The sequence below is a fragment of the Cryptococcus depauperatus genome, chromosome 1 (genome assembly GCF_001720195.1).
Source record: "Cryptococcus depauperatus CBS 7841 chromosome 1, complete sequence".
Classification (NCBI taxonomy): domain Eukaryota; kingdom Fungi; phylum Basidiomycota; class Tremellomycetes; order Tremellales; family Cryptococcaceae; genus Cryptococcus; species Cryptococcus depauperatus.
Window position 1 is genome coordinate 228,196 of NC_089468.1, and position 24,186 is coordinate 252,381.

Genomic DNA, 24,186 nt, shown 5'->3' on the forward strand with positions numbered 1-24,186 from the left:
AATCGTTATCAACAGATATGCATAACATAGACGCAATTGACAACGGTGTGATGAAACTACTGTAAAAGACACATGGATTCTTCGTTCTCAGCCTTGGGTTTTTCTTCGGTCTCTTTTGGCAGGAGCTATCATCGCGTCAGAATAGGACGTATAAGAAAACTCACGTTGACCATCCTCGCATGCATGGGTACCATAACGCCACCAGGAAATGATGTGCCTTCTGGAAAGTACCTGATTACAGTCAATTTATTTACCTCATCCAAAGAACCATTCACACTTACCCGCCATATTTGATAACTGTCATCTCTTGCATTTGTGCACCAAGTGGTAACATACTTCCTGCGGGCACATAGAACCCGCTCTCTTTATTTTTGAGAATGTTACTGAGACAAGCGTCGGCGTTCTACCATCGTGTTAGCTTTTGTGAACGGTCTTGCATTATATAACCCACAAACTCAAGATGGGCCCAACTAGGTTTCCACTGGCCTTCTTTGAAATAGTCTTTTTCCAAATCCTTCCCACCTAACATTTCTTCCACAGTAGCAGGATCACATTTCTTGCGATACGCTCTCCGTTTTGCCTCTAGCTCTTCTTTCTTCTTTTTAGCCTCCTTGGCCTTTTCTCTCTCTGCGGAGCTAGACATGATTGGTTTAGAACCAAACCAGTTGGCAGAATAATATCCAAATTGACTTTTTTTTTTAGTAAAGGTGAATTAGAGCATCGGCCGATTCTCTTCGACCGATACGCCTTACAAACCTTTCATTTACTATCCTCTGTGAGACCAAATTGAGTATGGGTAGAATAATCCCACATCCTTTCATGAGTCTCCTGGCTATAGCAGCTTATAAAGGAAGCGAAAACCAAAGAAATCAGCGGTTTTGGGTTTTTAAGGAGCCAAGTAAGGGTTAGATCTTGGGAACTCCAAAAAATTCTAATAGCTTCATAGCAGCATGACAGCTTCATACGCAAGAATTGGATGGATAAAAGGTTTCAGTGGTATAATCTGAGCCGAAAAATAAACACATCTTGCGTTATATATCGTTCAGTGAAAACAGGCTTGACCATAATAGTGGTATAGGGACACAATTATCACTATAGTTCTTGGTAACATCCAGCTTTTTCCATATTCCATTTTTGAGTTCGTAGAAAAACATACAGCCCTCCAAGAAATCCATCATTTCAAGACTTTCGGTATCACTTGCGCTAATGTTTATCTGCGAAGCCATGCTGATTTGAACATTTTGCGGTCGGAGTAGGTAATACTCTATCCTCTGACAAGCAGCTGGCCCATCCTCCAGACAGCCAAACTCTTGCATTGTTCTAGATATTTCACAGAGATGTTGATAAATGGCGAGCGAAGTTGGATACACGTAATTGTCATGAATCGCATGAGCTTCCTTCATCTCTGGGTCATAAAAATCTTCTTCCATATACAAAACGAGTCTACATTTTTTTGCCCCTGGCCATTTGACTCTAACAGAGCTGCCTAGTGCTTGGAGATAAACTGGATTCTTGAGTGTTCCATGCGCAATATACGTCGTAATTTCTGGCGAGAGGAACAATACAATGTCATTGGTGTCGTAAGGCCGTCCTCTCTCATCCGAACCCACATGAACGATAAGCTCGCTGAATTTGTTTCCCAACAACGAGGCTAGTGCCAGATATGACAACTCTGGGCAATAACTGTTTTCCAAATCTGTATTCTCAAATTCTTGCACTTCTTTGAGAACTTTCCATCCAACTTCAACCTTTCCAACGTTTTTGAAAATTCGTTTATCTGGTGGCAAGGCATAAACGCCATCAGGCTCAGAGGAAAAGTGCTCTACAAGGGCGAGTACTTCCTCGACCGCTTGCCAGTCGGGTATACGCAAAACCTCACTATATGAGAAGGCATCGATGGCACGTTGGTAAGAAGAAGAGAATGGATCATGGAGAGGCTCCACAGCTGCCGCCGAGACTGTCACGTCTCGATACAAAACTTGGATGCTTTGCTCGTATAACTCTCTAGACAGAGTCAGAGTTTTGAGTGGAGACAGGCGACAAAGATGTTGAAGAATCAAGGCATAAACTGGTTCAAGACGTTGGAATGATGGTTGAGAGATAGTGTTGAATGGAAAAGCATAAAGTCGTAACTTTTGCAGCATCAATAGTAAATTCATTAACAACCATCTTTTGTTAGGAAAGTAAACATAACAGAGTAATTGTAAGTACATGGCACTTCACGCTGCCACATGGGAAAACCCGGAAAAGTCCGTCAACATAGAATACATAGATTGTAGATAGAATAGTTCCTCGTTCATACTTCATTTCATATGCACCACCAGTGCTAGTTTTGCAGTACTCGACCTTAAGCGTTTCTACCACAACCGTAAGTAATAAAACTCTTAATTACAGTGAAGCACTTAAGCCTACACTTTTTTCAAAACTACACACGAAAAATACAGAAAGACGGGATTCTATTTCTCAATTGGAAATGCCGCCTCAAACTCGAGTAAAGGACGCAAGCGATGCGGAAATGGAAGAACCTGTAGATCCCAGAGGAAACGTTGAGTCCAACACTGCTGCTGAGTTTACGTTGGGCGTCTTTATGAAATTCGTGGCCGACCAGAATAAGCAAAATAAGGAAGCCGCGGATGAACGGAACAAACGCCTTATGGAAGTTATGTTTGACCAGAACAAACGTCATGGGAAAGCCACGGAGGAGTGGGAGAGGCGTTTTACGGAGAACATGGTTAGACTCAGGAAGTCTAATGAAGAAACCAAATCACCTGCCATACCGATATTTACTGGTCATACAAAAAACACTCAAGATATTCTCTCTCACACACGCCGTCTCCACAATGTCTTTAATTCGGCCGGATTGTTGAAAACATTGGATGATGTTGATCTCAAAGAAGAACGTCGTCGATCCGTCATAAATATGGCAAACGAATCGTTAAGTGGTACAGAACTGGAGACATGGGTCGAGGAGAAGGGCAAGGAAATGGAAAACGACGGTAAATCAGTTTGGGAAGACTGGGTAGTCGCTTTCCGAAAGGAAACTCTCCCAAAAAGTTGGATGATTGAAGAGCGTAGGAAGTGGGCAAGCCTGAAGATGAAAAATAACACAGACTGGAAAACCTTTGATACTATGGTTCGATCTCTTCGAATAAATCTCAAGGGAACTTCATGTTATCCTGAAGACAAGGAGGTCATCTGGCTCTACAAGTGTGGAATAGATAAAGATCTTCTTTCAAAAGTTATACGGGAACCAAGGTTTGAAGAAGGAACTTTGGAAGAAATACGAGAGATTATCGATTCACATGCCACTAGGATAACTGAAGAAGAGTCAAGACCGGAGGCGAGGAAACCCTCGGTATGGAGACCCCAAAGAGGACCACCTTTCCATAAGAAAACAGATCAAAATCCAACCGCAGCCGGAATGAAGAAACCCATCGAATTTTATTATGACAAGAAGAATAGCCTTCCATATTCTACGTCGCCAGATGTCATGGATTGAATACCGACAATTATATAACATGCATTGAACCAAAAAGGCCACAATGATGCAAGCAATTGCATCATTATTTGTTGGCTATATCCCCTGTAATACCCAGAGTCTTACATCAGAGGGGAATCATGTCAGGGAGGAATTAGCCAGAAGAGACAGATGCTATAACTGCCGCCAGGTTGGGCACATTAGTTTGGTTTGTCCTCAAAGGGAAAATCATAGTATGCCCAAAAGACAGGCGTTTCAGTTAGACGCGGAGGAAATTCAGTTGGGTTATGCCAGCGAATATGTGATAGCTCCAGAGAAGAAATGGAATGAAAAAGCTTAAGGCGGCCGATAAAGAATTTCGAGCTGCTAAGTTTTCTCCTCGTTTCCAGGGTCCATATAAGATAACAGAGGCTTACTGTTACAGTCCCACTATAACCCTTACGGAGATGGAGGGATGTCCGACAGTGGAGAGTGGTGTATATAGTTAATTTACTTTGTATCTTAGTTCTTTCTTTCTATATTTCTATCAATGCAAGTTCAGGAGTACTAGCTCTAGGCCTGTTATAGATACATAATATGAATTAACCCAGAACCCTGGTTAAGAACCTAGAATCTAGCATCCAGCCCCTTCAAAATTTTAGAATACCTTCTCCCGCCTGCACCAAAGAAAATACGGAACAGGCCGTGACACTTACCAAGAGAGATCAGTATACAAACTGGACTTTCCAAACGGATCGAGAGATCAATTCACCAAGTTCCACGACAGTTTATTAAAGCCATATCTTTCGTCTTCACGGTTTGGACAGGTGTCGCCGTCAACTTTACCACTGCCAGAAACAGGCCCGGAACGGTACCGAGTCCACCATATTCTAGATCATCGAAGACACCGAGGGAAAGATCCACTGCGAGCGGTGTTGCCAGGCTCAGGTCCTTCAAGAAAATAGATAGATATAGACCACGCTTGCCAGTTGAGAGGTTTTAGAGAAACCTATAACGAGTACAGGAATCGAATGGGATAGTGGAAACGTATGGGAGAGAGACGAGCTCTTGTGCCAACAGGAGGAGAGTGTAAGTGCATAGCACTCCATGCTGCCATATGGGGAAACCCAGAAAAGCCCATCAACATAGAATACATAGATTGTAGATAGAATAGTTCCTCGTTAATACTTCATTTCATATGCACCACCAGTGCTAGTTTTGCAGTACTCGACCTTAAGCGTTTCTACCACAACCGCAAGTAATAAAATGCTTAGTTACAGTGAGCCACTTAAGCTTACAATAGGGTTTTCCCATATGGCAGCATGAAGTGCTATGCACTTATACTTGTGACGTGTAGAAGGCGACATGTCCGGACATCATCCATGTCTGGTCCACACAAGCTATTATTCCTATAACAATTTCAGGCAATTTACATAAAGCATTACTGACAACTTTCAAGTATAAAAAAAAGATGACGGCTCTCAATGGAAACCCAGTGGTTGCTGGCGCCCACGTCCATGCTCTTTTGGATCGTTTGCATAGGGAATCCCTAGAGCAGGAGAAATCGATTCGTCTTGCCAAAATACCAGCCAAGGATTTTGACGATACCATGAGGGACAAGTTCATCTGCCTGGACCAGGACAAATGTTGGTTCATGTATCAGCTTTGTCTCTCCAGTAACGCTCTCAACATTGTAGAGGTAAGCAGCGAATCAATTCGCAAGATATTGATTTGTGACAGGTGGGAACAAGTTTTGGAGTGAGCACCATCTATCTGGCTTTGGCAGTTTTGAAGAACGCCGCCTGCTTGCAAGCTCAAGGCCAAGTCATTGCCACAGAGAATGAGCCAACGAAGGCCCAAAAAGCCAGAGAGTTTTGGAAGGAAGCAGGGGAAAATATCTTGTCTGCAATAGATTTGAGAGAAGGCGACCTCCGAGAGACTCTCCAGGCGAATCTACCACACAATGGCATCGATTTTGTTCTCCTAGACAGTGAGCAAATACATCCTTCTTGCAGATGACTGACAGCCGGGTTGAGTAGTCTGGACACCTATGGCTTTGCCTGCTCTCAAGCTTCTCGAGCCGCATCTTGGACAGAAAGCTGTTGTACTCATTGACAACATCACTGGTTCTTGTGAAAGATACAGAGACCTGATTGAGTATCTCAATGACCCGAAAAATGGTTATACAAATATGGTATTGCCATTCGACAAAGGATTGGGTATGAGCATTTATGAGGGTAAGCAAAGAGCGCAATGACAGATAGACTACGGTTACTGCTGCCTTGTAGTTGCTATATGTAGCGAAAGCATATAAAGTCAATTACATTGAGCTGTATTATGAAATAAAATAAATACACAAACAATAAACACAACAACAATATTTATTTTTTGGGGGAAACCTACCTTTGGCTTGGCTCTTTTGTCACTTTTATAAACATATTTACACTTGAAAAAACACCGATAAACAGATACAAATATTAACGATACAATTGACTTTGACAATTTATACATATCACATCTGCACTTTTGACCCATTGGAATAACAGCTTCCTCATTATCAGATAAAGAAAGACAGGATACGTTCAGCGTAGTAGGATAAGAGGGGAGGTGAGAGGGATCGCTGAGAGAACGCCTTATCCTTGTACTTCAGACGATGGCCAAGCATATTTCTGAAACCAGCTCGCTAGAAGAGTGCTTTAAAGGTAAGTCTGGGCTGGAATATAGTGATGGAAGCATTTCAATTGTCAGTGAGCCAAAGCTGGACCCATTGTATGGCAAGAAAACAAATAATGTCCACAGCGCCGGTATTGAGAGAACCAAGGTATGATTATAGATGTTAACAGGTTTTTAGATGGAATCGAGAGTAGTCAACTATTTGCAAGATCACTAGAAAAGGAGCTCGAAGGGGCAAACAGTGGACACCTGGAGGATAATATGGACAAGGACGTAGGTTTACACGATGGGCTTAAAGGTATCTCTATGATTGACAGTTCTATAGCTTTCATCTGCTATAGGAGCTTGTGTAGCCCCAGATAAATACTCAAGTAGATCAAGCAATGCGTTGCAGCAACCGACAACATTTCCAGGCATCTATCCAGCTACCCAGGTCCCTGAGGATACGTTTGCTGAACAATTCAAATACCTCATATGTTCATCTGGGCTATTGGAGAAGGACTATGTTCCAGGTCTCAGTGACTCCTTGGATGCAACATCCAAAATGGAAAAGTTGGAATTATGGGCAGAGACAAGAAAATGGTTAGAAAGGGGCAAGGAGAGGTGGGACCTGACTGCAGCTGTGGCCTGTGTCGTGCTTGGACTTGTTCTTGTTCTGGGAGTGTGGGCGATTGGAGGAATTTTACTCTTGGTTTTAGTAACTGCTGCTGGTGTGTATGTCTGGCAAAGATATCACGGCTCGGTGAGTTTAGCCCAATATGTTATCGCTTCGGCCTGCGCTAACTATTCTCTAGTCAGTTATGTCATCTCAGACTCCGCCGATAACTCCTAAAACTAAATCTTTAACATCTTTGAAGAACTTTCTCTCTCAATCCCATTCTCTAAATATTGCCCTATCTGCCTCTCTTGATATACTTAAACCATATCTAGACACTCTAAACGCCCATCAGGAATTGCGTCTTGCTCTTCATCGTTCGACCGATAGCATGGCTGACCATATCGCTACAGCAACCTCGACTCTTTTGGAGATGGCGGACAAAAAAGAACTAGCGGTACTTGGAGAGATGTACGATATTCCAGTCGTCGGAAATTTCTTCTATTCAAGAAGAAAGACACAAGAAATGTTTTCAAGCGAGGATGAGCTACATCGACAACAGGAAATTCCTTCTCCTCGCCGTACAAATCTTCGTCCATTGTCTACTCCGTCTCCTGGGAAGAGATTTGGTAGCTTCAGTTCTTTAGGCCATTCGCATTCCCGCCGTTCCCAGCATCTTTCCATCATGTCGATGCCTGACCCTAATGATCGGTTCACCCAGATACCTGAGAGGACTCCGAGATTATCCAAAAGAGCTAGTATCGAACGTACAAAGACAAGGAACTCATGGGTGGGCGATATGAGATCTGAGAGAAGGATTACAGAAGCGGTTGGGATTATAAATCATAGTTCTGGACATGGCGAGGATGATGACAGGATAATGGTGCAACCTGTAACAGAATCAATGTCCCCCATCACTTCGCCAGAGCCGGACAAGTTGTTTTCACCCCAAACCCCCAATGCTGCTCTTACAAAACTCCGACCTGTTGCATCGCCCTTTAAACACATTCCTTCCCCTCTTTCTCGCCGAGCCCCCGAATTATTTGCCACAGGTGTAGTCCCTCTTCGTACCGCTCCGTTAGCGTCCGAAACAAGAGGCTCATCTTTCTTCTCTCCCCTTCCAGATCCCGATTTCTCACCTTCATCACGCTTAGAAGAGCTATTCGAGCGGGGATCTGATGATGATCCCGGAAGAAAAAGGAAAAGTCTACAGAATATGCTATATTATCCTAGCTCTGACGAAGATCGAGAGATGAAAGGTGTCGAAGAGCTTACAAGAAGAAGCATGCCGGTTTCAGACCTGCAAACTCTTCGAACTGCTAGAACTGTTGGATCGCGAGCACGTAGGCCTTTCGCTACACCAAGCATAGTTCCCACAGGGCTCGGACTAGGCTTGCCAAACACTCTTCCGTTTGATAAACGGTCGTCACTTACGCCCAATTCTTCTCCACTCTCTCGCGCGCCTTTACAAAGGATCACCTCGGTATCGCCTCTCACAACTCCGGCATTAATAGCCTCGTCCCTTGGAATTCACCTCAAACGTCGAAGGATGGCTTGCTGCCTTCTTGGTCTGCAATTTACTGAAAAGGATGATTCTTATTGGGAAGAACTTGATCGCGTGTTAAATGAGTTGTCTGAAAATATGGGAAAAGAGCGACTGGAAATGGAGAAGGCTTTGAAAGGCGCAAGAAAGGAGCTGGAAATACGTGGGACTCTGGATGATCTTGTTGGCAGCCAAGGCCGTCAAATGTCAGAAATGGATATTTCGCCTGTTGAGGCCATTTTTCCATTGACTTCTCTCCTTGGACAAACAAACAAGGACTTTGCTCCAAGGACAGGTGATGAGCAACTGCTGATGGAGCATGTTGATAAGATGATGGAGAGTATTGCTGGAGCTTGGGGAGAATTGGTAACTATCCGAGCTAGTATCAGTGAGGCGCAAAAAAGTCAAGAACAAGTAGAAAAATGGAACATGGTGCGAAAAAGGCTTGGCGAAGTCGTCAGACATTGGGAGAGAGGCAAGGATGTGGTTGTTAAGCTTGACAGAAGGGCATTACAAGTAGGCTATGAGAGTTCAGAATTCCCCGACGAAGATATCAAGTCTGAGAGAAGCGAAGCACCAGATTTTGTGCAAACATGGAAAGACAGTCCAACTACTGAAAATACTTCTCTGGGAACAGAAAGGCATTCTTTCAGTGATGATGTCTATCTGGCCGAGTATCCGACCTCATCCCATGTTGACGATCCTTCTCTTGAGACCGCTTTGCCTCCCCCTGGCAAAGATATCGTCTTTGAATCTGTTTCTGCTCCTATCCGTCATAACAAGGTTATCCTTAGTAATATGAGTAGGCAAGATCGGATCCAACTTACCAAGAAAGCGAGAGAAAAGGGGGTTCGAGTAGAGGATTTGTTGGAGATGGGTGAGAACATCGTGATGGGATGTGATGATGAGGTTCGAAAGAGGAGCGGACAAGTTGTGAATGAGCTTGAAGAAGTAATTGATGCTATTAGGAGAATGAAAGCGCCCGAACAAAAAGATCAAGCATTTGAGAAGGACGAAAGAGATGCCAAGATTGACCATGAAGAGGTCACCCAGCTCAAACCATCTTCCCCATCTTCTCTTTTACCATTGCAACATGATCAACCACCGGCGCTTACGTCCTCTACTCCAACTTCAACGTCTATTCTGATACCAAAGACCCAAAGCAAGTCAGATCTGCGTCTGGGATTTGATATTGGAGAGCTTCGACAAAGCTTTAAATTCCCCGCGGAGTAGGTGAACGAAAAACATATTATATAGTGATGTGTCTGGACAGTGTACTGATTGTAAGGTTGTTCTATTAGGTTGTTTGACTATATACGATTACACTCTGCATGTAGTATATATATCTGAATATATACGAGTAAACCTAATTTTAGCTTTATATACGATTTTTAATGTCATGCCATGTCTCAGCCCACGACAGCCTTACTTGGAAGCAAATTTGACGTCTTTGATGCAGTCACCCATCAGTCGCCTCAATCTTCAAGATGATTGTCAAAGTTATCGCTAAAAGAAGACTGATTCTATCGATATATCCTTTTGAATGCCATCGGCCAAATCTATGAAGAAAACAAAAGTCTTAATCGTTGATTCTCTAGAATCAAGGCAAATCGGATCTTGAGTCTTGTCCGTTTCAAAGTTTTGCAAGAAGTTTTGAAGATACAATTCAGGTTCAGAATAGCAATATCGATATATCTATGCAGTGATAGAATATTCCTAGTCCACTCACATTACAAACTACAGCTGTGGCAGCAAAAGTAAAGAGTTTGTCAAACCTTTAGGTCATCAGGAATGATCATATCCTTATTTCTTAATAGCTCTCTGGCTCTGACTCGGCTATCAGCCCCATTTCCAGTGAGATCAACAAGAACTCTGCTTTCTTTGCTCCACTCTATAACGATGACAATTTCCCTTCCAATGTTAGATGTGACCTTGAAAACGTGGCCGGATTTACCTGTGATGAAGAACAAGTTTTTGAAATCAGGATGGTAGTCGATAAGCCAGTCGCCTGTCAGGACTTGGGTTGTTGCGATAACCTTGGAATTATGACAGGGAATATGGGCAATACATAGTAATGCAACTGGGATTGAATGGTTGTGACCTTTTCGTTCAGAGCGTGGATTTTAATTATTGGTAATGTTCATGACAATGATCATGACACCTTGTCAGTTTCGGCTTAAAAAGCAAGAATATAAGTCATCTATCGGTACTAGCAGCATCAGGTGCAAGCAGTATGTTGCATTCGTCAAGAATGGTGACCTTTTACTTTCCACTCTGGAGCATCCACAACGCCATGGACATGCCAAAACTTCCTTTTATCTATACACCAACCAACTGGTGGATAAAGCAAAAACGACTCACCAGCGCCGATGATAACGACGCTTGTCTTCCTTGCAGAGTCCATGACAATAGTGTATAAGAGGCTCCTGATAAGTGGATATGTCGCGATCGGCCAAATGGGCAAAGCTTATATACCGCCGGCTCTTGACCAAGGGCGAATTCTGCCGCCCTTCAGCCCCGAAACCTGTGGTTTTTGAACACCTTTGTGAGCTGTATACTGTCACATTTCTGTTCTGGTTTTGCTCGCTGTAAACCACACGGGTGAGAAGAATGACAACCTTCTTGTCTTCTAAAGGCAAGACATGACTATTAAAGGAAGGGAATGATGATTATGTGGGGACCTGAGAGGCGTTTTGGTATATTCTGACCTGACTGTGGATTTTTGTTTTCTGTTTGTGATGATAGCCATCGTCTCTACTCTAAGAGAATCCCTTGGGCGTGAGATTGTGTCTTATGAAGCATAGAGCTTCAGGCCTGCTGTCAAATCTATTCGCAAGATATCCACAATCGTTCAGTCCTGGATGGTGGTACTACGTAAGATTTTTCGGCTCACTCGCTCCTGTTCGCTTAGTACAGGTCCTCCAGTAAATACCAGGATCTGATACTGTGTATACTTTGATAAGCTTAGAGAACTGATTCGAAAGTAGTCGAGCGTTTTGAGCGCCTGAGCTGGCATAATCGGATCAGGGAGTGGTTTATCACTTTTAGCTATGGCTTTGAAATGAGACCTCTTTTTGCGGATCCAACCTGAAGGAGACATTTCCTCATCCTCTCGTAGGGAAGAAATTGATGTTTTTGATGTATAATTATCATTGAGCTGGGCAGAACGTTCTCCGTTCTTGATGTCTCCCTCTTGTTGACTACCTCCACATATATGTCTAAGATTTTTCCTGCTCTCGCTGTTGACATAGATAATTTCTGCCTTGCCATTCGTATATGGCCTCGAAAATGGTACAACTTGATGAGTATTTTCAAGATTGGGCCCCAGAGGAGACTTTTTGCGCGACCTGGCCGATTTCATAGATACTGTAGATACATTAACTGGAGGCCAAGACATAATAGGAAGCGGTGAAGATAATTTGACGCGGTCATTGGCCAGCTTGGATAGAGCTGCTGCGCGAATATTTTTAGGAATTTTTCTGGTAAAACGAACCTATTTAGTCCAGTACATATAATAACAATGAAGATAACTTACCGTCCAGGGTCGTATACGAGAATGCTGACATCCCCTTTTACATTCTCCTCATATCCTACAATCGTCCTGGAATGGCCAGAATGCTAAGGATTGGTCAGTTCTCACTCTGTCGAACAGAGTGAAGATAGCTTACCTGAAGGATAAGAGGGAATTTGTTGAATACTCTGACATCCCCGCTCCTACTCGGATCATTATCCCCTGAACGCATCGTTACATCACAGGTCAACTGTTCTTGTCCCTGTTCCGTAACAGGAGCAGCATCGTTAAAGTATGACCGGACCCATTGCTGCAGCCTTGTATATGCTGGCCTTCCCTTGCCATGCTTTGGAGCTTTTGGAAAGTCGAAAATCCGACAAGGTATGCCCTTGTATGTGAACATGGCGTACAAATCTGAAGGCCCGATCCATTTTTTTCGACCAAGAATATTTCCGCCCAGCTGCTCTCTGCCATCAGGGTCATAACCTTGTGCCCACGCTTCTTCTATCCATCCTTGGATACGCCTCACGCTCGGCTCGGCACCATTGTTGTCCTTTGCAAAGATTGGTTGATATTCTGGTACAGACAAAAGAGTAGATATTAGCATTAGAGCGTTTCGATAACCGCAGCCCCATCCAAGGTCAAAGCTCCAGACGCTTTTGATGTGTACCGTTGGTTGGCACAGGATAGCTTTGCTTGTGGTACGCTGGTGAACAGAGGTTTGAAGCGCAGCTGCCAGGATTGGTATTATTCCTATGTGAATTCCTTTTAGCTTTCATTATGTAGCTTATGTAGACGACTTGCCTGGAGAAAAGTTACGAGGTATTTGACTAGTAATCACAGGCCCATGGATCGGATCCCACCACTTGTCGCCTCTTTCAACCTTTCTGCCCACCCAGTCAGACCAGCTGCTTGGTCTAACAGGTCCATCCCATTCTTGACCTATGATCTCATCATCTTGTTTTCGCTGCTGGACATCGATCAAACATGGATAATCAAATTCAACATTCTCTTCTCTCACGTCTTGACTTGCTGTGGAAGATGAGGGCCAACAACAGTCAAGGTGAACCTTAGATTCAACAACCGTAAGAAACGATAGAGGAAAGTCACAGAATGGGCAAGCTTCAAAAGCGTCAACGGGATGACTTTATGTTTGTTAGCAATAACACAGTATTATTTTCTTCAGCGCACCCGTCTAAAACAACTTTGCCTTGACTGGTTCCATGTCCGGCACTCTCTCGAGTCTCATGCCAGGCTGTTTCGTAAACACTCTCTTGTAACCTATCACTACTCTCAAAATGAGAGTTTACATGGTGCTCAAAAACGATTTGGTCAGCAGTGATAGAGAGACTGCAGACAGAACATGTAGGCATGGCTATCGCTGTAGATTCATTAGCATATATTGCCATACTAATCAACAAGGTAAATCACAAACGATGTGACGTTGAGAATAAACAATATATTCGTCTCCATAATCCTTCTCATCGCATTTGCTGGTTGTAGCTCATAATCGATATCTTGGTATTATAATTCTTATATTTGTATCGATAGAGTTATAAGCAAAAGCAAAAATTGTTTTGTCTTGATGCTGGAAATATATTTATACATGTAGATGGCAAAATGTTAAGCAAACGAATAAAAGTCGTGACATCACTATTTTATGTCAAGCCAAAATGGCGTGCCAGGATTCCTAATTATTCGCAACTATTTCTTGCTTGCTTTTTTGATTTCATTTTTAAAAACAATATATAAACCAGTCGTCATGTCAGACAACAGGAAAGAGGCCGAGGAAGGGCTCAATGCCATTCAAGACTTGGAAGACAGTTTGGGTGTACGTTCAGCTTGGACAGTCATGATGTTGAAGCCCTGGCTAACCACAAAGAGTAAAGTCTGCCTTGGAAGACTCATTCAATATTCCTCCTGCTACAAAACCTGCAGTCCTCGTTCCTTCACAGATCAAAGAAGAAATACCTGTAGCTAATCTCTCTGAGTCTGTTCCGGGTATGGACGAATGGCCTAAAACATACCAAAGCTATGTGTCAGGATGGCAAGCCGAGTCTGCTGTTGCCCGCGAAAAGGCAGAAGCTACTCGCAAGCGTTTTGAAGACGAACGCGCTGCAGAAGCCAAGGCTAAGCAGAAAGACGGCAGTAATGAAAGAAAAAAGGCACATGACGAAGAAGAGAGAAAGAAGGATGAAGAGAGGATAAGGATAGAATTGGAAGGTGAAGAGGACGAGGTGCAGGGTGCCAAGGGCCATCATGATAAGAAAAAGGTCAGAGAGGCTTGGGAGCTTGTGGGAAAGAAGGATGAGGGAGAGCAAAAGAGTGTATCTGCGGTGACTGCCTCTGGACATTCCGATCCTATTCCTCCTGTATTCCAAAACCCAAAGCCTATCATCCCTCAAGATGTTCCCTCCGAATCAGCGACTTTATCCCGTCGATCGGCCACTTCCCAAGCTTGGGAAGAAATATCTGGACAATCCTCGGGAAGTGGCGAAAAGGTTTCTTCTCCTCGGTCTACCAATTCTGACGACCTTGTCAAGGTGCCATCACCTCAGAAAACTCCCAATGTTCCATTACCTCCCACCCAACCCCCTTCGCTTACCCTTACGCTGTTCACCAATGCCAAATCACTGTCAATCTCTCGTGTCTTTGCTGTTGTTGGCATCAACCTTGTCTTACCCTTTATCAATGGAGTCATGCTTGGCTTTGGTGAAATCTTTGCCCGAGAAGTTGTCAAAGTAGGAAAGTCAGTATGGAGAGGAGAGAAGAGTTTGTTCAACTTTGGACAACCATTAAACGGACTTGGCGGACGAGGAACGACAGGTGTGGGGTTAAGCGGTGGTAGGTTCTAATTTCAACATGCATGTACAACGATTCTCGCATAGCTACTATGTGATTGGGATTATAACAGGGCTGTGGTCGTGAAACCTTTACTTTCTCAGTTCCCAGAGAATGTGCTTTAATGAGCAGCAAGTTTGGAAACAAGCCAGTCCATTCCCTCAAACAGCCCCTCGCCAGTGAGAGCACTGCAACCCATAATCTGCCATTCTCGTTCTCTCAGATCGGTTAAACCCAAGGATTCGGATACTTGTGCCGGTGTCAGCCGACCTTCAGCGACTGGTAAATCTTGCTTATTGGCAAGCACTAACAGCAGCGCCGTTGATAACGACTATGGCCTTCTGTCAGCTTGGCGCTTAAACGGTCAATCATTCACATGTACCTCATCGCTGACCAATTTCATCAGCTCCTGCTTGACCAAAGCCAATCTTGCTCCATCGTTCGAATCAATCACCAAGATGATTGCTTCCGTCCCTGCATAATATTGGCCCCAGCTCGACCGCAAACTTGTCTGTCCCCCAATATCGATGAGTCCAAAGCGAACACCTTTATAGTCGTATATCTCGTGGTTGGATCCTACAGTGGGTGCAGATGCGACGACAGAGCCCATTGTTATTCGATATAGGATCGTTGACTGAATGTTGGTTGGCCAATAATGCTAGCTGATCATACCAGGAGAGACACTCACCTTTCCTGCATTGTCAAGGCCCAAGATGAGCACCTTTGTCTCTTTTCTTGCAAAAAGACGAGCCCAAAGGGTTGAGAATGTGACTAGAGTCCATTACTGGTCGTTCGTAAAGTATATAACCCAACCTACTTACCTCCCATTCTTGTTGTCTTGAATGGCCAAGCGAATGACCTCACAAGTATAACACAATTCTAAAAAGGATTTCAAGTAAGAAAAGGTATAAAAGTTCAAAGCTGGGTTCTTTATCTTTTATTCAGTTCATCGAACAAATTGTAATACCTATTTAGAAATCTGAAGCTAATTCAAATTTGATTCCGCTAATCTCTTTCATCAAACCTCCACACGAGTAGTAACGCCGAAATTTTCCGCGCTTCTCTTTGAATTCTTGAATTTTCAGATTAATGTCCAACAAATATATCTGTAAAGAACTCAGCCATTTTGTCATCTCCTTAATCACTACAAAACAGTCAAGCGTATAGTTGTAAAAGAATGAGCGGTAGAGGATTCTCTAGAGGCGGAAGTGGCCGTGGTGGAAGTAGAGGTGACTTGTGAACGAGCAGGTAATGAAAGAGCAAACTGACGTGGTGATTGTGTAGGCGGACGAGGTGGTGGTAGAGGAGGTTTCCAGCAAAGAGATATGGGTCCTCCCGAAACTGTTCTTGGTATATTGATCTTTTGAGTTAATCACAAAATGAGCTGACCAGCTCGTTGATTAGAAATTGGTTCTTTCCAACATCCAGTAGAATCAGAAATGCTTTGCACTCTCACTGCTCCAACAAAAATACCATACTTTAATGCTCCTATTTATCTCGCCAACAAAACCCAAATCGGTAAGGTCGATGAAATTCTCGGACCAATCAATGAAGTATTCTTTACTGTCAAGATGGAGCACGGGATGTTGGCAGAGAGTTTTAAAAAGGAAGACAAGGTGTACATTTCTGGTGAAAAGCTTTTGCCTATAGAAAGATTTCTGCCGAAGCCAAAAGTTGCTGGAGGTGCCAAGGTTACCAGTAAGTAGAGTATTTTGCGCTTTATTCTTTCGAGGTGGCTCACCAATATTGATTAGAGCGTGGTGGTGCTGGCGGAAGAGGTGGTGCTCGAGGAAGCCGAGGCGGCGCCGGTGGACGGGGTGGACGGGGCGGCTTTCAAGCCAGAGGCGGTTTCCAAGCTAGAGGCGGTTTCCAAACTAGAGGCGGTGGTGGTGGTTCTGGGGGACGAGGAGGGTTCCAATCTCGAGGAGGTGGAGGTGGCAGAGGTGGATTTAGGGGAGGTAGAGGGGGATACTAGGCGGAAGGGAAAGAGAGCTGATGACATTAGGCTTTTGATTCATTTTCGGACATGTATGTGTACTTTTTGGTTTCAAGTACAAGTACAATTTTCAAGATATCATGAGTGAAACCAGCTGCGATCAGTGTGATCATCTTGCAAAATATGTAAACTAATCAAGTGCATGAAATATCTTATGTGCAATGTCGATTCACCTATACCTCTTGCCCCGCAATGAGCCTCTCACCTTTGAGAACAGCTGAAACAGGGCAGATGAGCGATATCGTCATTGATCAGATGTTTAAACCACCCACCTCCTGATAATGCCTCAAACCCGGTCCCAAATTCACAATCCTTGATTTGAGCCTTTTCACCAATCCTCCCATTAGAGCACACTATGCTGTTCTCAATTCGTGCATTCTCTTCTACAGTCACAAAGTCCCAAATAACGCATCCAGTCAGCTTGACTCCTTTGCCAATGACACAATGCCTTCCAATTATACATTTCTTGATACTAGCCTTTTCGCCAACTCTGGTACCTTCTCCTAAATGACTGTCAGGGGAGATTTGAGCAGCAGACGAAACATCGGGGGCGGTGCCAGCATCTTCTGGGATGACTACACGAGCAGGCTGAGAATTAGTAGCGAGTGTTTTGATGAAGCGTCGGTTGAGTTCCCAGTACCCTGCGAGCGAGTTCGCTCTGACCAGATGCTCCGATTCAGGTGAATATTGCACATTGGATTTATCTTGCTTGCTCCCTTTGCTTTGGGCTGGTGTTGGTACAGCGGGCAGGGAAGGAGGGGTGGCCACAATTATCTGACATTTCCATTTTGGCAATTTGCCCTTTGCAGGCCTTATTGGGGAAAGAATACCAGAGCCATACAATGTGTCGACTTCACCAGGAGATGGAGGACAGGTTTGAGGTAAAAGGGCTTGTTGTGAAAAAGGAGAAGAGATGCCATTTGGAAGAGAGAGACTGGGCGGGGCATTGGTCGATTGAGCAAGGGCTTCAGCAAGAGGATCACGGCCAGGAGGATCAAGGATGGGTGCCCATTTTTGCCCAAGGCTTCTTTGCCAGCCGCCTTTAATCAGCCAAGGTACAACTTGCTCCTTCATGCTGTCCAAATCTTTTGCTCGTCTTGTTGCCAACAAGTCAAGGAATGTACGACGAAAGACATAGACGTGCGCATCAAGAAGGCGAGTGGTGAGTGAAAGAGAGGGATGGTTGGTGAGGAGAGATGTGCGAATTTGGAAATCTTCCTCGTCCATGCTGTCTAAAGGTGTAATGAGTAAAAGTTCAGAAGTGTTTTTGTCAAGGCCAACAAGGATATGCTCTTCAACTATGACTCATGATCAGTTCAATGCATCGTCTTTAGATCCAAGAATGGCGACACACCTTCTTTTACAGAGTCTATGGGCTCATAAAAGACAGACGTCATGATGGCATTGGGCGTCGAACGATGTCTATCCAAAACCGCTTTTAAGGGGAGATATGATGGAGGAGCAATGTCGCAGGGCAAAAGAAGAAAATCACTCTGTGAATATGGAAGCTCCCGAATTCTGCTGAATAGACGCTATAAACACACCTTAATGAAGTTTCTGAATCTTCTCAAAATCCTTGCCGTTCCGTCCTTTTGCGACAGGTCCTTCTCACTATCATTCTCATCCTCGTCTCTCTCTCCTTCCGTATTTCTCCTTAAATTTATCCTAATTCTGGAATAGCTCGACTTATTATATGCCTCAGCAATGTGGTTTGCGATTTGCCCATGAAATACGTTTGGAACGATTATTAATATATCTAGAATGCTTCAGTAGATGCCAGCAATGAATTGGACAAGACATACCTAAAAGACCGGCAGCAAGGACCCAATCAATAACATAGTTAATAATAGGTATATTTCCCACCGGAATGAGCGCTTTCGAGATGACATTTGTTCCCTGATTGAATGGGTACAAACTACCACCATCTTCAATAATTAATCTCTCATGTAGCCACAAATATCTCACTTTTGGCCATATCCAACAATGATGACAGCTTGAAAGTCCTGGGACACGCTCGCTCTCCTTTTAGAAGCCACAGAATGCGGGTCAAACATTTCGGGAAAGAACGAAAGAAATGTTTTCAAGGCAAGTTATACAAATAGATTGAGATAAAAAGTCCAACTTGTTCATAATATCTTACGTAACAGTAGTATTCTTAATCTTGATTACAAGACCAAAAACTCAATTTCAATTGTATTTTTTATTCTACTTTTTACAATCATTCTATTATTTCAGTAATAGTTCAAATACCCACAACTAATGGAGCGACCTTGGCCACTCATGTAGCCGGATCGTTGTATGGAAGTATTGTCGAGCCATGTTGATGTAAGAGAGGCTCACCTCCTCTGCCTAATATGTTGACTATTTATATTTACGAACTCTCAAATAGTCGCAGAGGAGGTGCATTGGATACGGCTCACAATGTTTTGATTATTTTGGAATTGCGTTGTTTGCTGCATATACCCTACCAATCTACCAGCTGAACACAAGACTTATTGAGCTAGTCATCAAACTTTCAGTCTGATGAGGACAAAACTGTTGTTGCTGTACGCAATGTTGGTTGCACAGCTCGAGGTACAAGGCATAGCACCTTCTTCAATCGCTAGTCAATTGGGAGAAACAGAGCGTGGAGATTACAATATTTCAAGAAATAGCAGCACATCCATTCCGTTCCATTGGGATGAAAATGAGCTAGGGTCAGATGTAAGCATAGAGATACAAGCATTGTCACGATTCACATTGCATCTCACTAAGTGAACTGAACATAACTGTAAATTCATTGACCATTTTGCTTGTAGAATTGTGGTGAATAGCGACTTTGAGGATGGAAGACAGACTTAATAGATTTCACCTCTCCATCAAACTTGGCATAACATTTGAACATTCGTTCGTCATTCACGAGATTATGCTCATAATGGTTGGCGAACAGAAAGAAGCTGAGACTAGCTTTCTAGTTTCATCACCTAATGCCATCGATTTTTAAAGAGACACAAGTCCCGGTTCGTCACATGTGACACTTTCTACGATTGTGACGTTGAGTTTCTGCAAGACCAAATTATTCTCTAGCTATCCTACAAGTTAATGGATAGAGTAGTTGCAACAGGTTGGGAAGATTTTTCCTGTATATGATGCGTTGTTGAACATGGGTTTAATTGATGACTCACAGAGCCAATGGTCAAACATGGCATTGAATACGTTACAGATAGAAATAGATTAGGCTGACATAACACATCGTTTCGTTGCATAAACATATAGCGAAAAGAAGAAAGTTGACTGGCTCAGCCCGTCCAGTCTATTCTCAGTCATACTGAACCATTATTTCTCTCCTGTACACATCACACATGAGACATGCTTTTTGAGACTTGCAAAGAGATGGGAAAATGATTTTAAGATAGAGAGAAATGAGAAACGGGGAATTGAAAATCTTTGTTTACCGGATCGGAGAGTAATAACAAAGCTCTCTTTTTCTTGTTTTGATATTGGGTATGTTCTTCGAGTAGCATTCTACAGGCACAATTTGTCTCATCTATAAGTCGTTTTGTCATAGCTCTTCCTGGTGTCAGTTTTTTCTGATATAGCCCTATCAGTACCTTGAACTATTCGTTTGATTCACAAATGGATTTCCCGAGTTGTATGGCGCAGAATAGCTAGATTTCGCTGAATGTCCTCCTCCACCGCCTTGATATCCGTAAGCCTGATTGGGCTGTAATGGTGTATACATCATCCCCATTCCTCCATCCCTGCCATCAAACGGGTCAAACACCTGGTTTGTAGCTGAGTTGGGATTACTCGACGTCGTAGCAGCCAAAGGAGGATAGGTTGGGAGCCCATAGTTTTGGGAAGACGATGAAGAAGATGAGATTGGTGGCTCGTATTCGCTTGTAGGACGTGGCCTATAATCACTGGCGTTCGGAGGCGAGATGCCGATGTGGGGCTGCATATGGTATTGCCCGCTAGGATTTTGTCTGTGATGTCCATGTCCGCCATGTGTTTGGGTATGTACGTGATGTCCTCCATGAGCTCCTTGAGTGTGTTGAGAAGCATAAGGCCCAGGAACCATCCAATTCTGACCTTGCATCGAGGCAAGCTCTGCTTGTTCTTGGAGATACTCCAGTTGAGGATAAGCAGTGTTTTGCATTGAGCTCTGCCTTTGATGTCCTTGCTGTCGCCTTTCCCATTCTTTGATCGCGTCGTCTCGGTTCAAGACTGGTGTCAAGCTGTTTCTTGACCCATTCGGATCTTGTGCTCCAAAATGGACCAAACGGGCGAGGGCAGGTGGGATAGTATTCATTTGATTGATCGTGTTAGCTCTTGACCGCGAAGAGGGATAGTATGAGTTTGGAGGAGGGTTGGCAATGATGGGAACATTAACGCCATTATGTGGGTGAGGTCTCAAGTTTGCATGAGAGGTGGAGCTGTTGAGTGATGGAAATCGTTGCTGGTATCCACTTGGTGGGGGCATACCCCATTGCCCAGATTGTCTTTGCTGGTGCTGATGTATACTAGGTAATTGTTGACTGACAACTCTATGATGTCCGTAGCCTCCTCCAATACTCGGCGCTACTGCTTGACCCATATCGTAGCCCGGTGAGAATGGTACATGACGCTGAGTTTGTGCCTGTGTCTGCGATGGCGCTTGAGCTTGCGCTTGCGTTGTTTGTTGAGCGACAAAAGTCTGGTGCGGGACAAGCTGTTGATTATATGCTGCCGCGTCAGAGTACACCCTTTGAGTTCGAGATGTTGGGGGACTCTGTACAAGACCACCATATTTTTTGGAGGATGCTGAACCGGATGAAGTGGCCGAAGTTGTGATATCAGCTGGCGATACAGGTCTACTTGAGGTAGTATTTGTAGCGGCGTCGGGCTGTTATGGTTACTTCATTAATGTTCATCCAACTAAAACGCACAAAGACTCACCTGCCAAGGAGCTATCCATTTCTCGCCCGTAATGAACGGATGTTTCATAGCCTGCTGTGGACTCCATCTTTGAATGGGATCCATATTTAACAGCCCTTCTGCAAAATCAACAAACGCCCTTCGCGTCGTCATCTCCTTCTCTACATCTCCTCCTTTGCTCCTTTTGGCTACAGGGTATTCCATAATGATATCTTTGAGCTTTGTTTGTTTGAAATACTGCTTGGAGGGCTGTTCATCTGTGTGATGTTCGAGCGAGTACTGTTGTAGTGACTTGAGTTTGTACGTCTTACGTCCATATGCGTCGGTGGAAGAGTTGAAGAATTCGTGAGTTTGTTTCCCTACTTCAAGTAGATGATTTGGTGGATTACTAACATTGCCATCAGCTTCATTTTCCTATACGCGAGATCAATTGACGAACCCAAGCATGTCAACAATCCTCGTTACTTGATTATACTCGCTTGTTCCGGGGAAAAGGGGTAACCCTAAGAACAGCTCTACGACGATACACCCCAAAGACCACATATCTATACTTGTAGAATAAGGCAAACCTAAAAGTACTTCTGGTGATCGATAAAACCGAGACTGAATATAAGTATAGACCGTCTGCATTTCATGACATGCTGAGCCAAAATCAATAACTTTGATTTGAGGAGATTGGAGGCTATAGCACATATTAATAGATGAAGTTTGCTTTGCACAAGAAAACATACGATTTAAGTAATATATTTTCTGGTTTCAGATCACAATGAATCAATCTCGCTTCCTTCAACACGCCCAAACAATCTAAAAGCTGTTGGGTGAAGACTTTGACTAATTGTGTACTCAACCCTTTGAACTGGTTCTGCTTAATTAACTCGTATAGATTTGATGATAAGCATTCAAAAACGAGACAGAGATGATGTTTGTGAGTGAACGAGTTAAGCAAACGAAGGATATGATGATGATCTTGAGGATCGTGCTGGGTGTTCAGCTAAATTATGGTTATCAGCATTCTCTTTTCATTCAATCATAATAAATCAAGCGTACAAGCTCAAGGATAGCAACCTCCATCTTGCTCTGTTGTAGATATGCAGGCTTGTTTTTGACGACTTTGACAGCCACGAGCTCATGAGTTCTCATGTTTTGACACTTGACAACCTGCCCAAAGGTTCCTTGTCCCAACACATCTAATATCAGATACCTATGCCACAATACCAATCAGTCTTGCTGTTCTCTCGTTTTTGAGCAAAAAATTACCTATCACCACCATCCTCGCCCCCTAAGACATCATTCACATAGAGTATATAGTCCCAGTCCTCGTTGTCTGCTCCATCATTATGCACCGGTTTACTTGGTTTTGTGAGCACCCTCCGGGGGTTGTCCGAGGTGACGTATCGGAAAGAAGGGTTGCACAGAGTATACGTCTGCGGTAAAGAGGTTGTGAGGCACTTGAGTGACTGGTTATATGTAAGCGTGTATACGACCTGCAGAGAAAAACAACCCACAGAAAGATACTTGCCAGGTTGATCTGGGTCGGCTCTGCGACCGTTTGGCTGGGTGTTGATGATTGCCTTCAGGTCCTTCCAGCCTCTGACCTCTCTCAAGCCTTCCCTTCCGACATCAGAGCCGCTCCCACTCCTACTGCTGTCCCCTGAATCAGCGCCATTCCGTGTCGGGATAATTGTGGGAGGAGGCATGGAAGGATCGTATTTGCCTGCAGGAGTCACAGGTTGAGAAGCAGGATAAATGTTTCCTGCTGGAGTGGTAATTGCAGATGGGCGTGTTGGAGGCGGGCGACCGCCCACAGGGGAAGCTTGCGGTCGGATATGCCCTCCGCCAGCTGAAGATGTCCAATGTGTCTTTGGCGAGCTTGGCGCGGCCACTTGCGACTGCTGTTGCGCGAGAGGCAGGGGGTTGATCTGAGAAGGAGGAATATTGGGAGATGCCGTACCCCATGCAGGATGAACAGGCGAGGCAGAAGCGTATGGGTTGAGGAGGGGCGAGTGTCGAGGGCTGGGACCGGAAATCGAACCTTGACCAGATCCCGTAGCTTGTGGGTCCAGAGGTAGAGGTGGAACATACGGCGAGAGAGTTTCGGATCCTCTCTGAGAGACATAAGAAGAGGACAAGGGCATCTGGGCACCAGACGGCCGGCGATGCTCTGCCCACTGCCCACCTGTAGAGTTGTGTAGGTGGGAAGAGTTAGAACTGGGCCCAGAGTCAGCGTTCTTTGCTGCCGGCACGTACGGGTTATATGCAGATGCTGGAGGATGTTCTGGCGCCGCAGGATGGCGGTGTATGATGTGGGCTGGGAGGGAAGGTGGGTTCATACCGCTGTTGTTGTTGTTGACGACAGGTAGCTGGTAGCTGGCTCTCGTTGGAGAGACTATAATGCTGTCTCTACGCTGTCCACCACTGTAGCCATTCCCTGTCCAGTTGTGCCCTCCTCCAGGCGATAGCGGACCAGGACTGTCCAACTTGTCTGCAGTACCCAAACCACTCTCCACGTCTCCCTCGCGGTATGCAAACGGGTCTTTCTTCCTTCCGAGTGAGGCCGAACGTGCTAGGTAGGAGGTCGTCGGCGCCATGTGCTGCGGAGGATGAGAATAGTTGTGGAGTGACGTTGGCCTGAGAGAAGAGAAAAGAGGAAAAGAAGAATCGTTTTGTGACATTT

The 24,186-nt window shown here is 44.3% G+C and overlaps 9 protein-coding genes across 9 annotated transcripts; 3 read left to right on the forward strand and 6 right to left on the reverse strand.

The window, feature by feature from the left end:
• Positions 1 to 56: 56 nt before the first annotated feature.
• On the reverse strand, positions 57 to 643 carry L203_100093 (uncharacterized protein; the record flags this gene model as incomplete). Its single annotated transcript, XM_066209560.1, has 4 exons — positions 57 to 125; positions 192 to 231; positions 282 to 403; positions 452 to 643. 4 exons carry the CDS (start codon positions 641 to 643, stop codon positions 57 to 59), a joined length of 423 nt encoding a protein of 140 aa, XP_066065657.1.
• A 388-nt stretch (positions 644 to 1,031) lies between these two features.
• L203_100094 (uncharacterized protein) lies at positions 1,032 to 2,144 on the reverse strand (the record flags this gene model as incomplete). The annotated part of the gene is made up of 1 exon (XM_066209561.1): positions 1,032 to 2,144. The coding sequence occupies one exon, from the start codon at positions 2,142 to 2,144 to the stop codon at positions 1,032 to 1,034; it is 1,113 nt and encodes a 370-aa protein (XP_066065658.1).
• A 2,784-nt stretch (positions 2,145 to 4,928) lies between these two features.
• On the forward strand, positions 4,929 to 9,501 carry L203_100095 (uncharacterized protein; the record flags this gene model as incomplete). The annotated part of the gene is made up of 6 exons (XM_066209562.1): positions 4,929 to 5,156; positions 5,198 to 5,447; positions 5,497 to 5,694; positions 6,309 to 6,403; positions 6,456 to 6,872; positions 6,925 to 9,501. The coding sequence occupies 6 exons, from the start codon at positions 4,929 to 4,931 to the stop codon at positions 9,499 to 9,501; spliced, it is 3,765 nt and encodes a 1,254-aa protein (XP_066065659.1).
• A 1,618-nt stretch (positions 9,502 to 11,119) lies between these two features.
• Positions 11,120 to 13,152, reverse strand: L203_100096 (uncharacterized protein; the record flags this gene model as incomplete). The annotated part of the gene is made up of 5 exons (XM_066209563.1): positions 11,120 to 11,747; positions 11,804 to 11,886; positions 11,937 to 12,532; positions 12,584 to 12,924; positions 12,971 to 13,152. 5 exons carry the CDS (start codon positions 13,150 to 13,152, stop codon positions 11,120 to 11,122), a joined length of 1,830 nt encoding a protein of 609 aa, XP_066065660.1.
• Positions 13,153 to 13,541: 389 nt separating this feature from the next.
• L203_100097 (uncharacterized protein) lies at positions 13,542 to 14,634 on the forward strand (the record flags this gene model as incomplete). The annotated part of the gene is made up of 2 exons (XM_066209564.1): positions 13,542 to 13,610; positions 13,669 to 14,634. The coding sequence occupies 2 exons, from the start codon at positions 13,542 to 13,544 to the stop codon at positions 14,632 to 14,634; spliced, it is 1,035 nt and encodes a 344-aa protein (XP_066065661.1).
• Positions 14,635 to 14,741: 107 nt separating this feature from the next.
• Positions 14,742 to 15,448, reverse strand: L203_100098 (uncharacterized protein; the record flags this gene model as incomplete). The annotated part of the gene is made up of 4 exons (XM_066209565.1): positions 14,742 to 14,951; positions 15,003 to 15,254; positions 15,309 to 15,391; positions 15,442 to 15,448. 4 exons carry the CDS (start codon positions 15,446 to 15,448, stop codon positions 14,742 to 14,744), a joined length of 552 nt encoding a protein of 183 aa, XP_066065662.1.
• A 349-nt stretch (positions 15,449 to 15,797) lies between these two features.
• On the forward strand, positions 15,798 to 16,595 carry L203_100099 (H/ACA ribonucleoprotein complex subunit 1; the record flags this gene model as incomplete). Its single annotated transcript, XM_066209566.1, has 4 exons — positions 15,798 to 15,849; positions 15,905 to 15,970; positions 16,025 to 16,318; positions 16,375 to 16,595. The coding sequence occupies 4 exons, from the start codon at positions 15,798 to 15,800 to the stop codon at positions 16,593 to 16,595; spliced, it is 633 nt and encodes a 210-aa protein (XP_066065663.1).
• A 194-nt stretch (positions 16,596 to 16,789) lies between these two features.
• On the reverse strand, positions 16,790 to 18,670 carry L203_100100 (uncharacterized protein; the record flags this gene model as incomplete). Its single annotated transcript, XM_066209567.1, has 6 exons — positions 16,790 to 16,833; positions 16,889 to 17,914; positions 17,971 to 18,109; positions 18,161 to 18,372; positions 18,419 to 18,531; positions 18,582 to 18,670. The coding sequence occupies 6 exons, from the start codon at positions 18,668 to 18,670 to the stop codon at positions 16,790 to 16,792; spliced, it is 1,623 nt and encodes a 540-aa protein (XP_066065664.1).
• Positions 18,671 to 20,199: 1,529 nt separating this feature from the next.
• Positions 20,200 to 24,184, reverse strand: L203_100101 (uncharacterized protein; the record flags this gene model as incomplete). The annotated part of the gene is made up of 7 exons (XM_066209568.1): positions 20,200 to 21,480; positions 21,534 to 21,900; positions 21,952 to 22,194; positions 22,244 to 22,503; positions 22,560 to 22,713; positions 22,770 to 22,969; positions 23,018 to 24,184. The coding sequence occupies 7 exons, from the start codon at positions 24,182 to 24,184 to the stop codon at positions 20,200 to 20,202; spliced, it is 3,672 nt and encodes a 1,223-aa protein (XP_066065665.1).
• Between the last annotated feature and the right edge of the window lie 2 nt (positions 24,185 to 24,186).